Raw genomic sequence first — 19,837 nt, forward strand, 5'->3', positions numbered from 1 at the left:
TAAAAAATAAAAATAAAAAGTGATTACACTTTCAGATTCTATAACAGTCTGATAGAGGAGGCATTATTTGAGATAGGCAAACCTCTGGCCTCTCTTCCAATCACACCCCATAAATAACACTAAAGAATTTAGACACCAAAGCATGTAAGTAAATGCACAATGATACAACTGAGAGAAAAACACAATATTGAATTTTCAAATGAAAACAGTCCCATAATTTTAATAGCCTAAGGTAAAAAAAACCCAGCATGGTAGAAACAGAATGATTGTGAAAATAAAAGTCTGTTAATGTAGCCGAAACCGGTTTGGCTCAGTGGATAGAGCGTCGGCCTGCGGACTGAAAGGTCCCAGGTTCGATTCCGGTCAAGGGCATGTACCTGGGTTGCGGGCATATCCCCAGTGGGAGATGTGCAGGAGGCAGCTGATCGATGTTTCTCTCTCATCGATGTTTCTAACTCTCTATCTCTCTCCCTTCCTCTCTGTAAAAAATCAATAAAATATATTAAAAAAAAAAAAAAAGTCTGTTAATGTAGACAATAATTCTTTATGGTAGAAATTTATGTATATAAACTAATTCAAAGTGTCAAAGAACCCTTATATATTACAGATGGAGAACAGTGCCAGAGAAAAATGTACACATAATTAAATGTGGATAACTTTGCAGAAGTAAATTGAGATGGTTTGAGTAGAGCAAATTAAAAAATATTTACAGAATGAAAAAGGTCAAATAAAAAATGCACGTGTTAGAGGAGGCATTGTCCAAGACTAAGAATCTACTTCAATTCTTTGTATTTTAATAAAACCGATTCAATAGCATCATTTAAAAACTGAGTTAATATATTTTGAAAATTACTTACGTTGATGACTGATGAGGAAGTTGACAAATTTAAACCTTCAAGATCAGCTATCAGGCTTGGAGAAAGAGCTGGTGTGGGACGTGTAACTGGAACAGATACCGGGTTAACTGGAAGAAAAGGCCCAAATTAGCAAATGTGCATGAAAATTTAATTCATATTATTAAAAGCAACATTTTTATTTTGTTAGTAAGTCTAATTAAATTACATTGATTAATAAATTTATGGCAATGCTATTTAACATCTTGATGTAGTCAAGTTATTAACAAGTCATGGCAATTATTAGTCTTAGCTTTCAAAACATAATGGCAAATCCTATAACAAAATAAGGATATAAATATCTTGAGTAATAGTTTTTGAAAATTTTTATCACATAACATTATCACTAACATTTATCATCCAGCAACTTCACTAAAAGAAAAAGGTAAAGGAACATTTTTTTCAAAGAAATAAAAATTAAAAATTAAAAAAAGAAACTTTTTTTTCAGACTAATATAAAGAATAACAATAGCTTTCAAGGGAGTTCTCCAGTTTAGTTAGAAGTCTTAAAAGAGTGTTTAAATACTTTCTCTATTTTATTCTCCACTGTAATAATTATAGGGACACAGGCTACCTAATTCCCTTCTAATTATACTTTCAGCAAAAGCTATGTACTACCTAGGGAGCACTTCCGGCGCCAGAAGGTCACCAGGAAGTCCGCAGCAAAAACCGGAAACGCCACTTCAACGCCGCAAGATCCTGCTTCCCCGCTCTCCAAGGAGCTGCGGCAGAAGTACAGCGTCCGCTCCATGCCCATTCGCAGAGACCACGAGGTCTCGGTGTTTCGAGGACACTACGAAGGTCAGCAAATCACAAGGTAGTGCAGATGTACAGGAAGAAGTATGTTATCTACATCGAGCAGGTGCAGCATGAGAAGGCTAATGGCACAACTGTCCACGTGGGTATTCACCCGATCAAGGTGGTTATCACTGGCTAAAACTGGACAAAGATCGGAAAAAATTTTTTGAACACAAAGCCAAACCTCGACAAGTTGGAAAAGAGAAAAGCAAATAAAAGTAAGAACTTACTGAAAAAATACAGGAATAAATATAACCTATGGTGCAGCCACAGCTTAGCTGTAGGTTTTTAGCCTGGTGTGTATTCCTTTGAAACTTTTCAAGGTGTCTCTGGAATATTTCTTCCCTTCCAGGTTTGTTATTGATATATGGTTCTGTAAATCTATTGTCGTTTTGATTAATTTTATAAATAAAAATTGGAACGATTTCTTTAAAAAAAGCTATGTGCTAGTACTAGAGATCAGATACCTGAAAGTTTGAAAATATTTTTAAAATGCAAATCTGATTATGTTACTTCTCTCAAGACTTTTTTAAAAAATATATATTTCATTGATTTTTCACAGAGATGGAAGGGAGAGGGATAGAGAGTTGGAAACATCAATGAGAGAGAAACATTGATCAGCTGCCTCTTGCACACCTCCCACTGGGGATGTGCCCGCAACCAAGGTACATGCCCTTAGTCGGAATCGAACCTGGGACCTTTCAGTCCGCAGGCTGACGCTTCATCCACTGAGCCAAACTGGTTAGGGCTCTCCTTAAGACTCTTGAAAAGCTCACAATTGCCTGCAAAAAGTCCAAATCTTTAATTAAGTGCACAAGGTGCTCTATAATCTAGCTCAGCATTATCCAATTGGACTTTCTGTGATGATGGAAATGTTTTGTAGGTGAGCTGTCCAATGTGATGGCCAGAGGCAAATACACACCTAAGGCACTCTTGAAATGGTGCTATAATGACTAAAGAACTGCATTTTTATTTTTAATCAATTTAAATTTTAGTAGCTATGCATGGCCAGTGGCCACTAAATTGGAAAGCACAGATCTAGCTTACCTCCAATTTTATCAGCTGCCATCAAATATTTTCCAAGATCTTACTTCATATCTTTGAGCCTTTTATTTTTTATTTCCTTTGCCTAGAAGGTTCTTCTCTGCCTTGTTCACTTTGCAACTTCTACCCATTAAGATACCACTTAGAGGGAAAGTACAACCTGACTCACCTAAACACAGCTTATATGTGCCTTCCTTATTACATAGAAATGTGTGGACATACTTCTACAACCATATTTCTCTCATAATACAAATTTGTCTTTATATGTTTTTATTTCCACTAGTCTGTATAAGCAGACTTTTTTTTAGTACTAAGTAACTGCTCAACTGTTTGCTGAATGAAATAAATGAAAACGTGAAAAAAGTTTTAGCTTCCTTCAAATTCTCACTCCAAAATAATACTATATTTGACATCATTTTTCAAAGCATCATTTTCTCATTTTAGTCTCACAATATCCCATAAATTAGACAGAACAAATATTAATTAATAAAGTTAGCAATAAATATTTCTTGAATGAGAGTAAGGGAGAGACAATGTTCAAATTATGGTTCAAGATATGTTCCCTAACTTCAAATAACTGAACATCTAATTAATAAAAAAGATACACATGCTTAATGTAAAAAAATAAAACTATACAGTCCATATGATATTGCCAAAAGAAGAAAAATTTCAAAGGAAATCTTAAATAAAATCTCAACATATACAATAGAAAAAGCAGCGGAGATTGGGTGAAGGGGAAATGGAGCCCTTGCTTTCTCATCTGCACTCCTTTGCTGTGCCCGAAGCGCTGCTACAGATCCTCAGGCTTCCTTAGACATATGTTGAAAACCACTGTACAGTTAAGCAAGTGCCATGGGGAGTTGGAAAAAAAAAAAAGATCAATGGGGATATGGTGGTAAAAGAAGGCTTCATGAACAGGAGGGAATGAAGTCTAATTTTTCAGTAAGATAGGATCTGAATAAGAGGAAAGAAAGAAATTGGTTAATTACTGGGTAAGAAAATGTAAACAAAGGCTGACAGGTAGAAAATTGGAAAGCTAAGAGGGTTGGATTTATCTTGTACACTAAAGGGACAGTTAAAAATCTACCAAAAAGAGGATATCAAGTGGTAGTATAAGGGACAGACTGAAGAAAAAACACTTAGGTTGGAGTGAGGAAGAATTTACAATAGTTTTGGCAAGATGTGAAAAGGACTGAAGTAAGATAATGGCAGTAAGAAGACAGAAAAGACATTTATACTAAAGAAATTGTAAACTGAGGCATAAGGAGATCAAGGCTTGCCAAGGTCATAAAACAAGTGAATGTAGAACCACCGTAGGACTAGAAATGGGTTCTTCTAACTTGGATCAAAATATGTTGTCTTTCCAAGCAGCAGGTAACTTTTCTGGTGGATTCTAAATGCATGTTTGTCTGTCCATCCATCCATCCATCCATCCATCCATCCATCCATCCATCCATAATATTACATGCCCATGTTTAATAATAAAAAGTGAGTTAAGAAAGCCTCTCATTTCAACTATGGCTCAGCTAAAGACTTAGGAAAAAGGTATCCAAGACTAGAGAGGAAAATTCATATCACAGACAAGTTTGACTCTTAAAGATAGGCTTTTAATATCATTTTAGAAGGTAGAGGCTCTGGTATTAAGGAAATGATTGCAATCTGTTAACAGGTCTGGCAAGATGAAAGCTGACACTGAAAGTTTATTCTAAATTGGATTCTGAGGCCAGCTGACTATGCTGAAGTATTTAATTAATGTGTAAAAAACAAAATGACTCTATGCAGTTTTTTTTTTAAATAACATGGCATAGAAATTAAAATGAGATACCATTTCCACCTATCATATTGGCAAAGGCAATTTTTAAATAACACAAATTTCAGCAAAGGTAAGGTTATAAGGAATCTGGCACTCTCATACTAATACTGTATAAGGTCGTATAAGCTTTGTGGAAGGCAATTTTACCAACAAAATTCTTTTTTTTTTTTTTTTTTTTAAATATATTTTATTGATTTTTTACAGAGAGGAAGGGAGAGAGATAGAGAGTCAGAAACATCGATGAGAGAGAAACATCGATCAGCTGCCTCCTGCACATCTCCCACTGGGGATGTGCCCACAACCCAGGTACATGCCCTTGACCGGAATCGAACCCGGGACCCTTCAGTCCGCAGGCCTACGCTCTATCCACTGAGCCAAACCGGTTTCGGCACCAACAAAATTCTTTAAAGTGTTTGTCCCAGCAATTCTACTCCTGGGAATTTATCTTAAGGAAACAGTCATGGAGATAATGCAATAATATACTTATGGTGATGTGTATTGCTTCACTGATTATGATAGCAAAAAATGGAAACATGTTACATGTGTAATAATAGTAAACCTGTTAAAGAGAATTTATTACAACAATATAAAGAATAACCATGCAGTCATTAAAAATAAGGTTGTTAAAGAATATTTATGGCATGGAAAGGAATGTGTATGATAAAAAGAGAAAGAAGCAAATAACAAAACAGTGTGTCAGTATGATTCAGTCTGGGGGAAGAGGAATTCGAAAAGAACTTAAACTGATTGTCAGAATGTAAACCCAGGTATTTGGATTAAAACCCATTTTTTATTTTTCTTCCTTTTTTTAAAATAAGAAATTAAAATATTTTTGGTAGCATACAGGGCTTTTGCCAGTTCCATTAAGTTCAGAGGGGGAAAAAACCTCTACAAAAAGTTTTTTCTTTATTAAAATATATTTAATAAAATAATTATATAATTATTTTTCTGATTAAAGTTTTCCTTTAAACTTTAAGAAGTAAAACTTTCACATATAATAATTTAATGTGAAGTCATTTAACTGGTTGGCATCTTTGTTGGCATCATCTCTGTCCATCATAGCTCACCCTTACATATGCTTATCACGTGCCAAGCACAGCTTTAAGTGCTTTTACATTTATCAACTAATTTAATCCTACTAATGCTTCTAAAAAAGTATTGCTATTATCCCAATTTTATAAATAAAGCAACGAAAGCACAAGAGATTAAATAACATGCCCAAAGTTACATAGCTAGTAAGTAATAGAACTGGGATTTGAACTCAGACAGGCCCCAATGTCCTTAGCCACTCCACGCTACTGCCTGTACTGCAATTTACTCAACAATATGATATCACATATGATAAGGCATATCTGAAGCATGATTACTGTCAGGTGATATAAATTTTTAAAAGTCTTCACAATTAGTTAGTTGTAGTAATAGTGTAATTACATAGGTTTACATTTCCTATAAAAGAGCACCAGAATATGATTGCTGCTTTATGATCATCCTATTGTGATGACATGGTATGGGGTACTAAAAAATATTTTAATTTCCATAAACATAAAATATGACTGGAAAAGAGAAGGCATATTGCTACTTCTAAGCCTAATCTATCATAGGGCCATACATTACCTCAGCATAAATATTTTCTAATGTATTATCAACTGACCTCATGAAATAGTCATGTAATTTCATAACCTAATGGAATTGTAGAAATTATCAGCCATTTATTTTTTACTTTACAAATGAATAAAATGAGACACAAATTAACTCAATTGATTAAAGGGCTCTGATTCTCAACAGATAGAGTAAGGAAATATCAAGTTACTTATTCAAATCACAGAACTGTTTTTAGTAGCCAGTCCATTGCTAGGGTTGCTAAGTACACTTCCTCAGAGAGAAACTGATTACTTCAGGCACCAGAGAGCTCTTACTCTTCCTTGCAGTTACTTCCCTTACTTTCTTCTCCTACCTCCAACTGCTTACTAATTCTTACACTCAGCTCAAGCCTTATGCTACATCTGGAAACTGCTAGGTGGGTTCGTACTCCAATACCCAACAGCATTCTGGGCATATCTCTATCTCATTTTATTTATAATGTGTCAATCTAATGGCCACTTTATATGTTTCACCTATGACATTCTGAGAGTTCCTTGGGTAGGGACAATGTTGTATCCGTACTCCAGCATGTAGCAGATTACCTAGATCATAGCAAGTGTTTATTTAATAAATGTTTTCTGAATGAAGACAGATAAATTCAGTACTTCCAGTTTTCCTGGTATGTAGTGTGTACCGAACAAATAACCTCTGTGGATTATGATGTGCCTCTTATATGAAACAAGACGCCCCCCCTTTTAAATTCCTTTTTTAAAATTTTTTTTTATTCATTTCAGAGAGGAAGGGAGAAGGAGAGACAGAAACATCAATGATGAGAGAGAATCACTGACTGGCTGCCTCCTGCACACCCCCGACTGGGAATCAAGCCCGCAACTTGGGCATGTGCCCTTGACCAGAATCAAACCCAGGACCCTTCAGTCTGCAGGTCAATGCTCTATCCACTGAGCTAAACCTGCTAGGGTTCTGCCCCCCTTTCAAAACTTATCAAATTCTCACAGCTTAGAACTTATGCAAATGGAGAATAACTTTTTAATTTTTGATCAACAAACTGCTTGCCATGGACAATAGAGAACTAATATATGCAGGCTAATAAGTAGTATAAAATGAAGTCAATATTTTAAGAACCATTATCAATAATGCTTTTCTCCCATAACACTCCACTTGTCTGTATCTGTAAGTGTAGATCATACTCCTGCCACAAGCCTTTGTAGCTTTTTGTTTCCCTCATTTTGTTACTATACTTTGCAACTCTATTATATCTCTTATATAAGTTGTTACCTGTTCAGGTATCTGGATCCCTGACTACATCTGTAAGATAAATTCCTAGAAAAGAATTGCTAGGTCAAAATTGGTAGGTGTATACAATTGAAATTTTAATAGATATTGTTAAAATGACTCCAAAAAGCTACACCTATTTATATGCCTATCAAAAACATATGGAGAATGCCGGTTTCCCTAAACCTTTGCAATAATGGATGTTGCTTTAAAATCTTCGCCAATAGTTAAAAAATGATGTAAACTTTAAAATCTTCGCCAATACATGAAAAATTATCCAAATTTGGCTCCAATTTTATTTTAATTTCTCTATATTAAGTATGTCTCTGTATCATATATTTTGATTTCCCTATATTAAGGAATTTGTCATGAAACAGTCCAGGTAAATGATATAAATACAATAGCTTTATGTTCTGTTTATAAGAATGAAACAACCTACAAACATAACTCACCTTTAGCACAGGAAAACTATATTGAAAAATGATAGTAGTTTAATATTCATTAAGTCTTACTTGTTACTCTTGTAGTGCAAAATGTACCTACCAACAAAGTCAATTCCACTATCTCTTTCTCACAACAAAGGAGAAGATGGGTATATATCTTTGCACACCTAGGTTAGTATATTTGTATGATTCTAAGTTCTTAGAAGTGGGTGTGCTGAGACAAAGATTTTTTTGCAGTTAAAATACTGATAGGTATTGCTATACTGGCCTCCAAAAGCTTTTTGTACCTAATTCTGTTTCCATCAAAAGTGTGGCAAGTGGAAGATGGTGGTGTACTTTATATTTGTAATTACTTTCCTAATTCCCTACCTCCTTAAGTTAAATGTTTCAATCCCCACAGTCAACATTTAACAATGTAGGAAGTTGTAAAATATAGATAATTATTTACTAAAACAAGTATAAATTACTAAAGCAAAAGATCTTAAAAATATTTTGTGCACTTTTGTCTGAACAATTATATTTATTCAAGTAACACATAGATTAGATTAAAAGATACTAATAAAGATATTAAATAGATTAAAAGATACTAATAAGACCAATTTCTAAAATTTTCTTGCTATATGTATCTATAATTTTTTAATAATAGATGTTAATATACTTTGAGACATGTAAATGAAAGGTACTCCAAAAATAAAACATGTCACTAAACACAGAAGAAAAAATTTTAATACTTACAATCATCTAGATCAAGAAGTGAAACATCTTTGGTAACAAGATTTCTATCTTGCTTTATTTTTGTTTCTTTCTCCTATAAAATAAGAAATATATAATTTATTGCATGTTCTATTTAAAAAAACCTATGAGGTAGTCCTTTATGTTTTAAAACAAACGTTTTCCTCTGCATAATCTTATAAGAAAAACAAACTTCTATGTAGGTACACAAAATGGTTGTTTTGAAACAAAATTTTTATTTTGGTTAGCATACGGTATTTCTTAACCACCATGCAAACTGTTAATTATTTTAAAATATTTTGTGTTTAAAGATTATAAAGAACCTTCAAAAGAAAACTTAAAGGGAAAGAATTATTTTATAATCGGACAACGTTTTGCTAACATAAAAAATGTAACGTGAAAAAAAAAAAAAAAATGTAACGTGGCCCTGGCCAGGTTGCTCAGTTGGTTAGAGTGTTGCTCCAATATGCCAAGGTTGAGGGTTTGATCTCCGGTAAAAGCACATAGGAGAAACCAACAAATCCATAAGTAAGTATAACAACAAATCAGTTTCTCTCTCTTCCTTCCCCTCTCTCTCTAAAAAAAAGAAAAAAAAAAAAGTAATGTGGCTCTTTGTTAGAAAGAGTACAAATATTTTTGAAAATAATTTTTAAGCAAGTTGATTTAAGAAAAAAACAAACAATATATGAGATGGTCAATAGCATGTGATAGTTCAGCCTTGCTGAGATGTAGTTTGTGACATACATGGTACCAGGTACTTAATATTTCAACACGGGGTTGGTTGTGTCAGACTTCTTCTGCCAAAGGTATTCATTAAAATCTGTAAGTGGGCCTGACCGGACATTTTCAGGTTCCTGCTCTTTAGGATGAAAAGAATTCACTAAGTTTCTTTACTGTTTTCCTTTGGGGAGAGAAGTATTTCAAAACATACCTGCACATAATTAGGGCTTCTTCTACCTCAGATTTGCTTATTCAGTCTACTATATTTTTGAAACTTGGATAACCATGGACTAGAAAAGTGTCTCTAAGCCTGAGGTATACATAGTTTGCTTAGAGATTCAGAAAAAAATGTGTAATCTTTAAAAAAAAAAATTAAGTGCAGTACGGAGTAGCATCATCAACAATTAAAGACAAACAAAGATTAGGGTGTTAAATAGATGTATTTGAATCAAGGTCATCACTTCTCTTTATAATGTTTACCTTCTTTTTGCATTAAATCTTCTCAAATTAAAGGCCAAAACTTAAGTTTTTGCTAAATTGTTTTGTTCATTCATTCATTCATTCATTCATTCATTCATTCATTCATTCATTCGTTAATAGATATATATAGAATTTTTAATATGTATCAGATTCTGTGCTAAGCAATGGAAATAACATACCCAAAACAGACATAATCCCTACTTCAGATAACTTATAATTTATCAAAGGAATTTATAGCTTATTGTATATGTAAATTATTACAAATGTGTTTGAAGTATTTTTTCTAACCACGAAAATTTAGCAAGCTATTACTACACCATGCCTACATGAACAAGAGCAATACACCAAATTTCATGTTAGGTAACACTTTAAAAAGATTTTAAGTTCTGTTTATTTTTCCCCTACTGCCAATACTCAGAAAAAAATATTTTCAAGACTCACACAATAATACATATTAAAACACTAAATAAAAACATCTGCATTGATTTTTTTTCAAGTTAATTATTTCTGCCATCGAAAACTCCAAATCAACTAGATGGGTTTTAATTTTCATTAGTTATTATAAACAGCATTTACCCCTCTCCCCACACCTCAAATGAATAACAATTTCTAGGGGTACGGGAAAAAAAAGAAGAAATGTTAGTTTTGAAGCTGAAATGTAAAAGCTGTAAGTAACAAAAACAGGCTCAGAAAGCAAATGTCATCTCAACTACAATATCATCCTTGTGAAGAAAGAATGTATAACAAAAAGAGCTTATCACCCTGTGACTTATCAACATGCTATGCTGAGCACAATGGGTGTAGCTTCCTATAAGCTACAATGGTGCATGACTGTCTTTATGGAACTGTAACCTCCCTACCTGAAAAATTAGAAACCTTTCCAATTGAGATAAAGTTAAAACTGCAGGCAAGTCTATACCTTATTTTCTACTTCACAGCTAAGAGTTTGTAACAATATCTATTAAATACACATCAGGTCACATACAACACAGGACAGAGCTGCATGTGAAATTGGTTTAAAACCTAAAACATAAAGAAAAAATGGTTCTCAAAAGGACAGAATTTCATTGACTTTCTGAGAACAGCAAATAACCAATGACTGAAATACAACATTAGCAATAGATAATGGTCATTTCTACTAAATTGAAAAAGCCTTGCATTTTGAATCAAGGCTATAAAAAGCTTCATGATATGCTTGGCATTCCTCTCTTATGTTATATTTCATTTTTCATTTTAAAAAATCCATAGTAAGTTCAAAACATTTTCATACTTAAAGGATCTACTATAAAAATAAAAATCTGAATTCTAAACAAAGAAGTTAAGAGCCCTATTCCATCAAACATTTCTCCATTTGCAATTCATCTTGGTAATAGAGACAGAACCTGGGTAAATGCATATAGGACTTGAGGCAGGAGATTTTTCTTGCTCAATGCATAATTCATGTGCTCCGCCTGCAAAGTGTGTAAAATGAGAATTTCACACCGCAGCATGAGCCATGGAGCTGCAGAGAAAAGGCAGATGAAATCATATTTTACTGTGTGAATTTTATTCCTTACCCTCCCAATATTTATACAAAACCATCATTGACAAACCAAACACATTGACAGATCACCCACTGTTTCCATTGTGTTAGTACTTGAGAAGATATCAGGCAGAAACACAGATAATTTGTTTTTGTATATATTTTTTTAAATAGAGAATTAGGTTTTTAACAGCTGAGTGACTGTATTAGTCTTTTATAAGGACAACAGTAACTGATCTTAAAATCTCACTACAAAAATACCTAGTTATCAATTCATCACCCTCAAGTTCCCATTTTGTTTCTATGGTATTCGATTATACACCTCAACACATCAACATTCTCAAAATGAAATACAAAGTTACAGGGTTAAGAAACTAATTTTTTATTTAATATATGTCATTTCAAATAATAAAAGATCCTGGAAATTCTTATTAAGCTCCAAATAATACAAACAAAATTATGTTTGTATTATATCTGTAAATATATCTGTAAAGATTTTTTATGCATTATGCATGCTCATTTTCATGCTGATTTTTTTTTAAAAAAGCAAGTAGAGAAAAAAAGATCTTACATGACAAGCACCAAATATGCTCCCTAAGAGGAAACTATCGCAAAGAGGTTTGAAATTTAAACCACAGAACAGGTTAAGTATGTAAAGTTTGTTAAACCCATGCCGTGCTGTGTAATCAACAAAAATTCAAGGCTAACTTTTAGCCTCACTGAGCAAGATATTTGCATGGAATATTTTCAATTAGAATTACCAAGCAAGTACCATTTAAAGACTCTCTTGCCTTCAAATCATCTAACAATTTTGATTTTAAAAATCTGAGGCTCACACTTACACTGTGCTTTAAAACAAAAAAGTACATTATCAATACATTAAGACTTCTTTGTAAGTTAAAAATTAGTCTAAACTGTTAAACAAATCTACCCTATTAAATTATATCTACTTCAATAAGAAAGCTTGCTTAATGGACTTTACTATTATTTAAAGATTTCAATTGAAGTCAAATAATATTTCTATTCTGGAGAACTTAAAACGTCATCAACTAAACTGGGAAAGATATAAATTTAAAGAGGCAAAGCTTTGAATTTCAAGAGTAAAAAACCAATATTCTACGATATTCACTTAAGTTATATAATTGCAACATACATAAATACTTGTGAAAATACAAGTAAAACTTGTTTCCTACATCTCAAATAGGGTAGAAAATAGTTCTTTCCATTCTTTTTTTTTTTATTTTATTTTGTTGATTTTTTACAGAGAGGAAGGGAGAGGGATAGAGAGCCAGAAACATCGATGAGCGAGAAACATCGATCAGCTGCCTCCTGCACACTCCCTACTGGGTATGTGCCCACAACCAAGGTACATGCCCTTGACCGGAATCGAACCTGGGACCCTTGAGTCCGCAGGCCGATGCTCTATCCACTGAGCTAAACCAGTTAGGGCAGTTCTTTCCATTCTTATCCATAATCTATCTCAGACCAAATGCCAAAAATTTTTTAAACCCAATTATTTGGGGCAAAAGAATTATTTCACAAAAAGGACTAGACTCAAAATATTTCTCTATTATAGATATTTCACAAACAAACACTTAAAAATAAAAATGTGCTTGCCCATCAAAATAATTGTAACTGAAAAACAAGGTAACTTTCTTTGGTCATTACTGACAATATCTGATCTCAATTAAGGACATCTCTCAATCAATAATACAAAGAGCCTGGCCAATGTGCCTTAGTGGTTTAGCGTCGACCCATGAACTAGGAGGTCACAGTTCAATTCCAGATCAGAGCACATGCCTGGGTTATGAGCTTGATCCCCAGTAGGGGGTGTGCGGGAGGTAGCTGATCATTGATATTTCTCTCTCTCCATCTCCCTTCCTCTCTCTGAAAAAAAAAAAAAAAATACAATCTTACAAACATAACACCAGAATGTATGACTATGGTTTTGCGTCCTATGAATCTGCTCGGGTATGGTGTCAAATGACAAACACTTCAGGAACATAATTCAACAGAGAACAGAGATTCTTACCATTTGACTGTCCCTACACCATTCACATGAGTAATACTCTCTCATCAGTAATGGTTTTTATTCCATACAGTCTTTCCCAACTACATGTGGAGGGACCACCCTTTTATAAGGGGCCACTTTCTCCTCAGCTTGTATTTCCTATAATAAGAGAAGTGTAAGAGGAAGAACAAAGACATAGAAACGGAAAAGTATACAGCATGTTAAGAGAACAAAAAATAGTATATTGGGATCCGAACACAGGGAACACAAAGGAGATTAAGTCTAGAAAGGAAGGTTTGGACATGTTAGTCTGAGGATTTGCTGAACTTGAATGATAATGGAGCACATTATAGGTAATGTGAGCATTAATCTGGCAGCTGCACAGAAGGACTGGGATTGGGGAAGCTCTGCAAATGACCAATGGCAATGGTCTACGAGTGAGGTAATAAAGAACTGATCTAGAATGGTGGTGGTAGAAAAAGAAGAAACAGGTATGAGAAAAAACTAACAGAAACTCTAAGAGTTGGCAACTGTATGAACATGTAGGATGAGGGGGGAATCAAAGACAATTCTGGGGCTACAGATCTGGGAGAAAAAAGTCTGGTACCAAATGGCTGAGCATGTGTCCTTCTGGCTATATCGATAGGTTTGGGAAACCAGTGGCTCCTGACAGATCTAAGAAATTGGCTTGAATTTGGGGAAAAATGTTATAGCTGTTGAAGGGACTTAGAAATGTTATTATGTAAGACTTCATATAAGTTTTAGTTAAAATTATAGGAGTGAATAGGTCTCACAATAGGAAAAATTGTAGAGAAAAAAAGACAAAACAAAATATTTCACATTAACTTTTATTTATTAATGTAATGTATTTTTAAATTAAATTTATTGGAGTGACAATGGTTAAAAAGGTTATACATGTCTCAAGTGTACAATCCTATCATATATACAGATGATGTATCATACTATTTTTGAAAAATAACATATACTAAGCACTAACTTTGGGGCAATGTTCACACTTGGGTGTCAGAAGGTGGTAAAAGTGAAGCAATCAAAAGACTGAAAGGTCAAACAAGTCAAAAGAAAAAGGATGCAGAGTTTCAAGCAGTAGAGGAAGAGTCATGAAAGTTCCGAGAAGGATAATTACTGAGAGAAGGCCACTGGGTTGGGGGAAGATCACGGCTGACTTTTCAGAGCAGTATCTGTAAGAAGTGATAAAAGTGAAAACCAATTCCAAAGGGACTAAGACATAATTAAGAGGCAGTAGACAGAGAATATCTAGATTATATTTCTAAACTCTCATTGTCACACACTCTCACTGTCTCTGACTCTCTTCAACTCCCTCCTCCCTCTCTCTCTTTAAATGCTGGTAAAAACTTGAGTGCTTTGGTTAGCAGAGGAAGCATTATGGAAGAAAAAGACTAAAGGTGCAAAGAAAGCTGATGATTCTCAACAAAACAAGGCCAAAAGGAAGGAGGACTTATTCTTGGTTCAGTGGATAGGGTCACTTACTCAGAGCTATCAGTATTCAAAGAAAAATAAGGGTAAACAGATTGTGTGTTAGAGAGCAGAGAGTGGTAGGAGACACAGCATATGGCAGCTCAGTATTCTGCAGGAAGTGGATGAGATCACAAGCTGCAAGCTTTAAGGGGTCATCCCTGAATGTTGACTTATAACTTAAATGGTATAAAAAGATGAAAAAAAACATACAGAAAACATAAGAATTATTAAAAAATGTTGGTTCCTTTTAGCATTGGTGTTCTATAATGCTAATATTGTTGCTCTCTCATGGAATTAATGTACAAGTAAAAATATGTTAATACTGCCCTGGCTAGTGTTTCCCATTGGTTAGAGCATCAACCCACATATTTAAGGGTTGCAGGTTCGACTACTGGTTAAGGGAACAGGGTTACAGGTTCATGACCTGGCCCCAGTCGGGGTGCATGTGGGAATCAACCAATCGATGTGTCTCTCTCATATCAATCTCTCTAAATATATATCTCTTTCTCTCTCTCTCTCTCTTCCTCCCTCTTCTATCCCCTGTCTCTATCTAAAAGCAATGGAAAAAATCCTCAGGGGAGGATTTTTAAAAAGTTAACACTGATGTTTTATATTTATATAGTGCTTTACAATGATTTTCCACATTAGATTTTTTATAACAGTACCTGAAAGAAGTAAAGTAGGTATCAGCATTTCTACTTTATAGATGAGGAAACCAAAGGATAAAGATATTATTGCCCAACAAGTACAACACTGTGCCTAACCCATAGGACCACCATATTCAAGGTACCTCAAGTTCTCATTTTCGTGCTCAGTATTCCCAAAACACACTGTCCAAATAAAAGAAATGAAAGAAAAAAAGTAAAAGTATAGGATCTAGTTTGGCTGCAGATTTAAATCTTATGAATTTTCAGAACTAAAATACTGTCATACTAAATTAATGTAAAGTACCCACAATCTGCCTTTATTACTCATAATTTATAGCAGAAGCCACAACACTTGGTGCAAGAAGGACTCTTCTATAATTACAGAGTTGCCAATGATTAGAAAATTGGTATACTTGTAATTTCATGGTAGACTCCAAATCACTCAGAAAAAAGTAGAAAGAAAAAAAATAGTTACGGGGTTCCAAGATAGAAAATATTCCAACTAATAAATTAAAAAAACCCATTGTGTCTGTCTATTACAGACAGGAAAAGGCATTCTATTATAGAGAAAGTAAGCTACATAAGCAAAACACATAGACATAAAACTATTAACAACATGAATAAAGCCTGAATTTCTCAAGAGTCTTGAATCATTGAAATATTTTGAAATTTTATAATGATATTCTACAGTAAAATATTTTCAATTATAAAGAAATTCAATCTGATCATTGATAGTCTTTAACAAACAAGAACTAAATTGAACTGCTGATCTGCGGTACCTCTGTGGCTTTTTAATGGGGTTCTAAACCCCTGCTTCCAATACTATACAGGCACTAATTTTTCAACTTTTACAAAACTTCATAAGATAACTCGTAATACATTAAACTATAAAGAATTTAAATTAAAAAAAAAAGAATAACTCATTTTAATTCCACCTGCTTGACATTCACTGATTTCTTGTTTGGTCATTTTTAAAAACACTGACTTCTTAATCTGGGTTATACTTACTGTTAATTTCTAAAGCCCCTTTATTTCATTTTAAATAACACCTTAAGCTTTTTGTAATTTAATATAAGTAGAAAATGAGAGGATATCAAACTCACTATGTAATAAGTTTTATACAAGGTCAGGTTAATAAACCTTTAAGATTTTATGTAAATTTTTGAAAAAAAATCTTAGATATATCTCTATATATAAAAGCCTAAGTGACCGTCCAACCATCTGACCGGTATCTATGATGTGCAATGGCCACCAGGGGGCAGACACTCAATGCAGGAGCCACTGAGCTGTGGAGACTTGGCAGCTGAGGTTCTCAGGTGACTCACCCGAAACCAGAGAGGAGGGAGCCTGATTCCGGGGTGCATCACCTGAGAACCACCCTCTTGCAATCCGGGACCCTCTGGGGGATGTCAGAGAGCCGGTTTCGACCCAATACCCACAGGCCAGGCCGAGGGACCATCTCTGCACAAATCTGTGCACCAGGCCTTTAGTATATAATATAGAGACAAGTTTTGAATATAAATTCAAATTTAAAATAGGTTTTACTATATGCAAGGATATTTGAAAGATGGTAAGACTAATATTAATTTTAAACATGCTTATTCTTTAACAATAAATCTCTGAATAGAGGAGGGCAATTATATACTTCAGTGGATTTATTTTCACCCTTGGCTACTCCGATGAGAAACTGATAAGTAGAGAACAAATAAATGGGGGGAAAACTATTATGTACAATATTTACTTTTGATTTCAAATATTCTTTTATTATATAAAAAGTATTTTTTATTTCTGAAAGATGTTTTATCAATAATAAATGCTGTCTTATTGAATTCTTCTTCAGCAAAAAAAAATTGAATTCAATTTAAAAGATAAGACTTGACCACATTTTCAACATATAGAATGCAGTTTATTTTTTAAAAACCTCATTTGAGCCCAGCTGGTGTGGCTCAGTGGTTGAGCATCAGACCATGAACCAGGAGGTCAAGGTTCCATTCCTGGTCAGGGCACATGCCTGGATTGCAGGCTCCATCCCCAGTAGGGGCATGCAGAAGGCAGACAATTAATGATGTTTCTCTCTCATCAATGTTTCTATCTCTCTATCCCTCTCTCTAAAATCAATTTAAACACACACACGCACACACACACGCACACATAAAATTAATAAGTTTAAAAACAAAATAAAAATGCATTTGAAGCCTACAATCAACATGATCCATTTATAGGAAGGGAGTAATAACTAAAGATCAGAAAGATATTTATTAGGTTTGAATTTTGTATTAATAATAGCACTTTTGCAATTTATACTTTTTTTTTTGCTGCTAAGCAGACAAGGTTAAAAATATATCAAAAAGTATAACATTCTATTACATAAATGGTTCTTTCCTTTGCTTTTAAATACATGGCTACTGAATTTTTATTAGTTAAGGAATGTATATCCTCTGATTAAAGCTTTGAAAATATTATCCAAAATACCTGATATTTTAAAAAAGGTTATTAGTCTCAATTTCATAGGCCACATTTACATTTATATTCCTTTGCTCAATACTATTTCTGCACTTCCTTTTACTTCCCCTTTAGCAAAGACTCCTTTGTCACATCCTAGCCAAGAACAACAAAGGCCATACTCATAACTACTGAGCTCTTTAATTTCATGGCAAATGATGAGGTTAAAAAAAGTTTCTAACTTTTCTGCAGGGTTGAGTTATAAGGGAAGCAATTACCTAGAAAAAAATTATATAAAATCAGAGGTGCAGATGCATGAAGATAGTGTTTTAGTTGTCAGTGACAATATTCAATTCCTTTCTTAGATTCTTGGATTTTCTATAACACTATTTTCAGAAATATTTATTCTTAATTGGGAAAAGGCTATGAAAACATTTACTTTCAATTACAACAAATGTGTAACCTCTTACCTTGGTGACTTTTCTGGATTTAGATTCACTTTCTGATTTTGATTCAGATTCTGAAGAACTGTCTTCTATTGAACTAGATTCTCCACTGGAAGAATCTGAAGTTTCAGATTTTTCATTTTCCGTCTCCCCACCTTCAGAATCACTATGTAGAAGAATAAATTTTGAAATATCAACTTTAAATCCTTTATATAAACAAGTTTAAGTAGTTTGAAAAAAATCAAATGACAAATGTTGACATTTGTCCAGTTTGCCTATAAATCCTAACATTCACTAGAGAAGAGTATTTCACTGAGAACCACTTCTTTTTAGTATTTAAAAAGATGATGGCCTGGCTGGTGTGGCTCAGTGATTGAGTATCGACCTATGAACTAGGAGGTCATGGTTTGATTCCCCAGTCAGGGCACATGCCCAGGTTGTAGGCTTGATCCCCCAGTAGGGTGTGAGTAAGAGGCAGCTGATCAATGATTCTCCCTCATCACTGATGTTTCTATCTCACTCCCTTCCTCTCTGAAATCAATAAAAATATATTTAAATAGATAGATTGATAGACGATAATATGGTTTTAAAATCCCAGAATATAGTGAACTAATAATATAGGTTATAGTATCTACAATCAAATAAATTAGATCCCATTCAAAACTAATTATACCATATCACACAATCTCAAATGCAAAAGATCATAAAATAACCTAAAATTATATCCTAAATTGAAAAAACTAATAATTAAATGTTTGATTTACCAGGAATATATATTAAGTGCTAACAGTAATGACTTTAAAGATACTTAGGCTGATTTTTAAAAAGCTGTCTCAAATTATTAAGTGTTTGTTAATAAGTTTAAGTATTTATACATGGACTTGTGCTAATATAGACTTGCATTTTATAAATTTTCTGTCCAAGAAAATTATTTACCTATGTTCCCAAATGTGACCCTAAAACATATCATATGAGAAAATGTTGCCCAGTTCAAAAGAGAATTCTTCTAATGCACTTAAGTCTTACTTTAAAAAAAGTAGGATAATTAAATATAAATTTTTAAAATACCACATGATCAAATCTAAGTGCTGATGCCATTCATTCATTCACTTTGTTTCTCATTTAACACATATTTGATTGCCCACAAATAAATGGGGGGAAAACTATTAAGTACAATATTTGCTTTTGATTTCAAATATTCTTTTATTATATAAAAAGTATTTTTATTTCTGAAAGACGTTTTATCGATAATAAATGTTTGCACTGTTAGGTGCTGAGGATAACAATGATGATCTCCACGTGCCTGCCTTACACAGTCTGCTGTCCCTGAAGACACAGAGAAGTAAGGTGCCATTGACAAGAAAGTAAGGTAAGTAATAAAGTATAGTGTGCCATAAGAACATGTCGGGGGGCATCTCAACAAAGGTTGCCTTCCTGGGAGATGGCAAAGAAAGAATCTCAAGAACTTGAGGAAT

The 19,837-nt window shown here is 33.7% G+C and overlaps 1 protein-coding gene across 9 annotated transcripts in view; it reads right to left on the reverse strand.

Annotated features, from left to right (window-relative positions):
• Positions 1 to 19,837, reverse strand: part of AP3B1 (adaptor related protein complex 3 subunit beta 1) — a 204,739-nt gene that overhangs the window by 66,010 nt on the left and 118,892 nt on the right. For all 9 annotated transcript variants that reach the window (XM_036307709.1, XM_036307711.1, XM_036307712.1 and 6 more), the window contains 3 exons: positions 18,387 to 18,528; positions 8,601 to 8,673; positions 858 to 964 (listed from right to left, as the gene is read on the reverse strand). In XM_036307709.1, coding sequence (XP_036163602.1) covers positions 858 to 964; positions 8,601 to 8,673; positions 18,387 to 18,528 — 322 coding nt within the window. The remainder of the gene's footprint in view (positions 1 to 857; positions 965 to 8,600; positions 8,674 to 18,386; positions 18,529 to 19,837) is intronic.

This window comes from Myotis myotis, unplaced genomic scaffold, assembly GCF_014108235.1.
Source record: "Myotis myotis isolate mMyoMyo1 unplaced genomic scaffold, mMyoMyo1.p scaffold_m19_p_5, whole genome shotgun sequence".
Taxonomy (NCBI): domain Eukaryota; kingdom Metazoa; phylum Chordata; class Mammalia; order Chiroptera; family Vespertilionidae; genus Myotis; species Myotis myotis.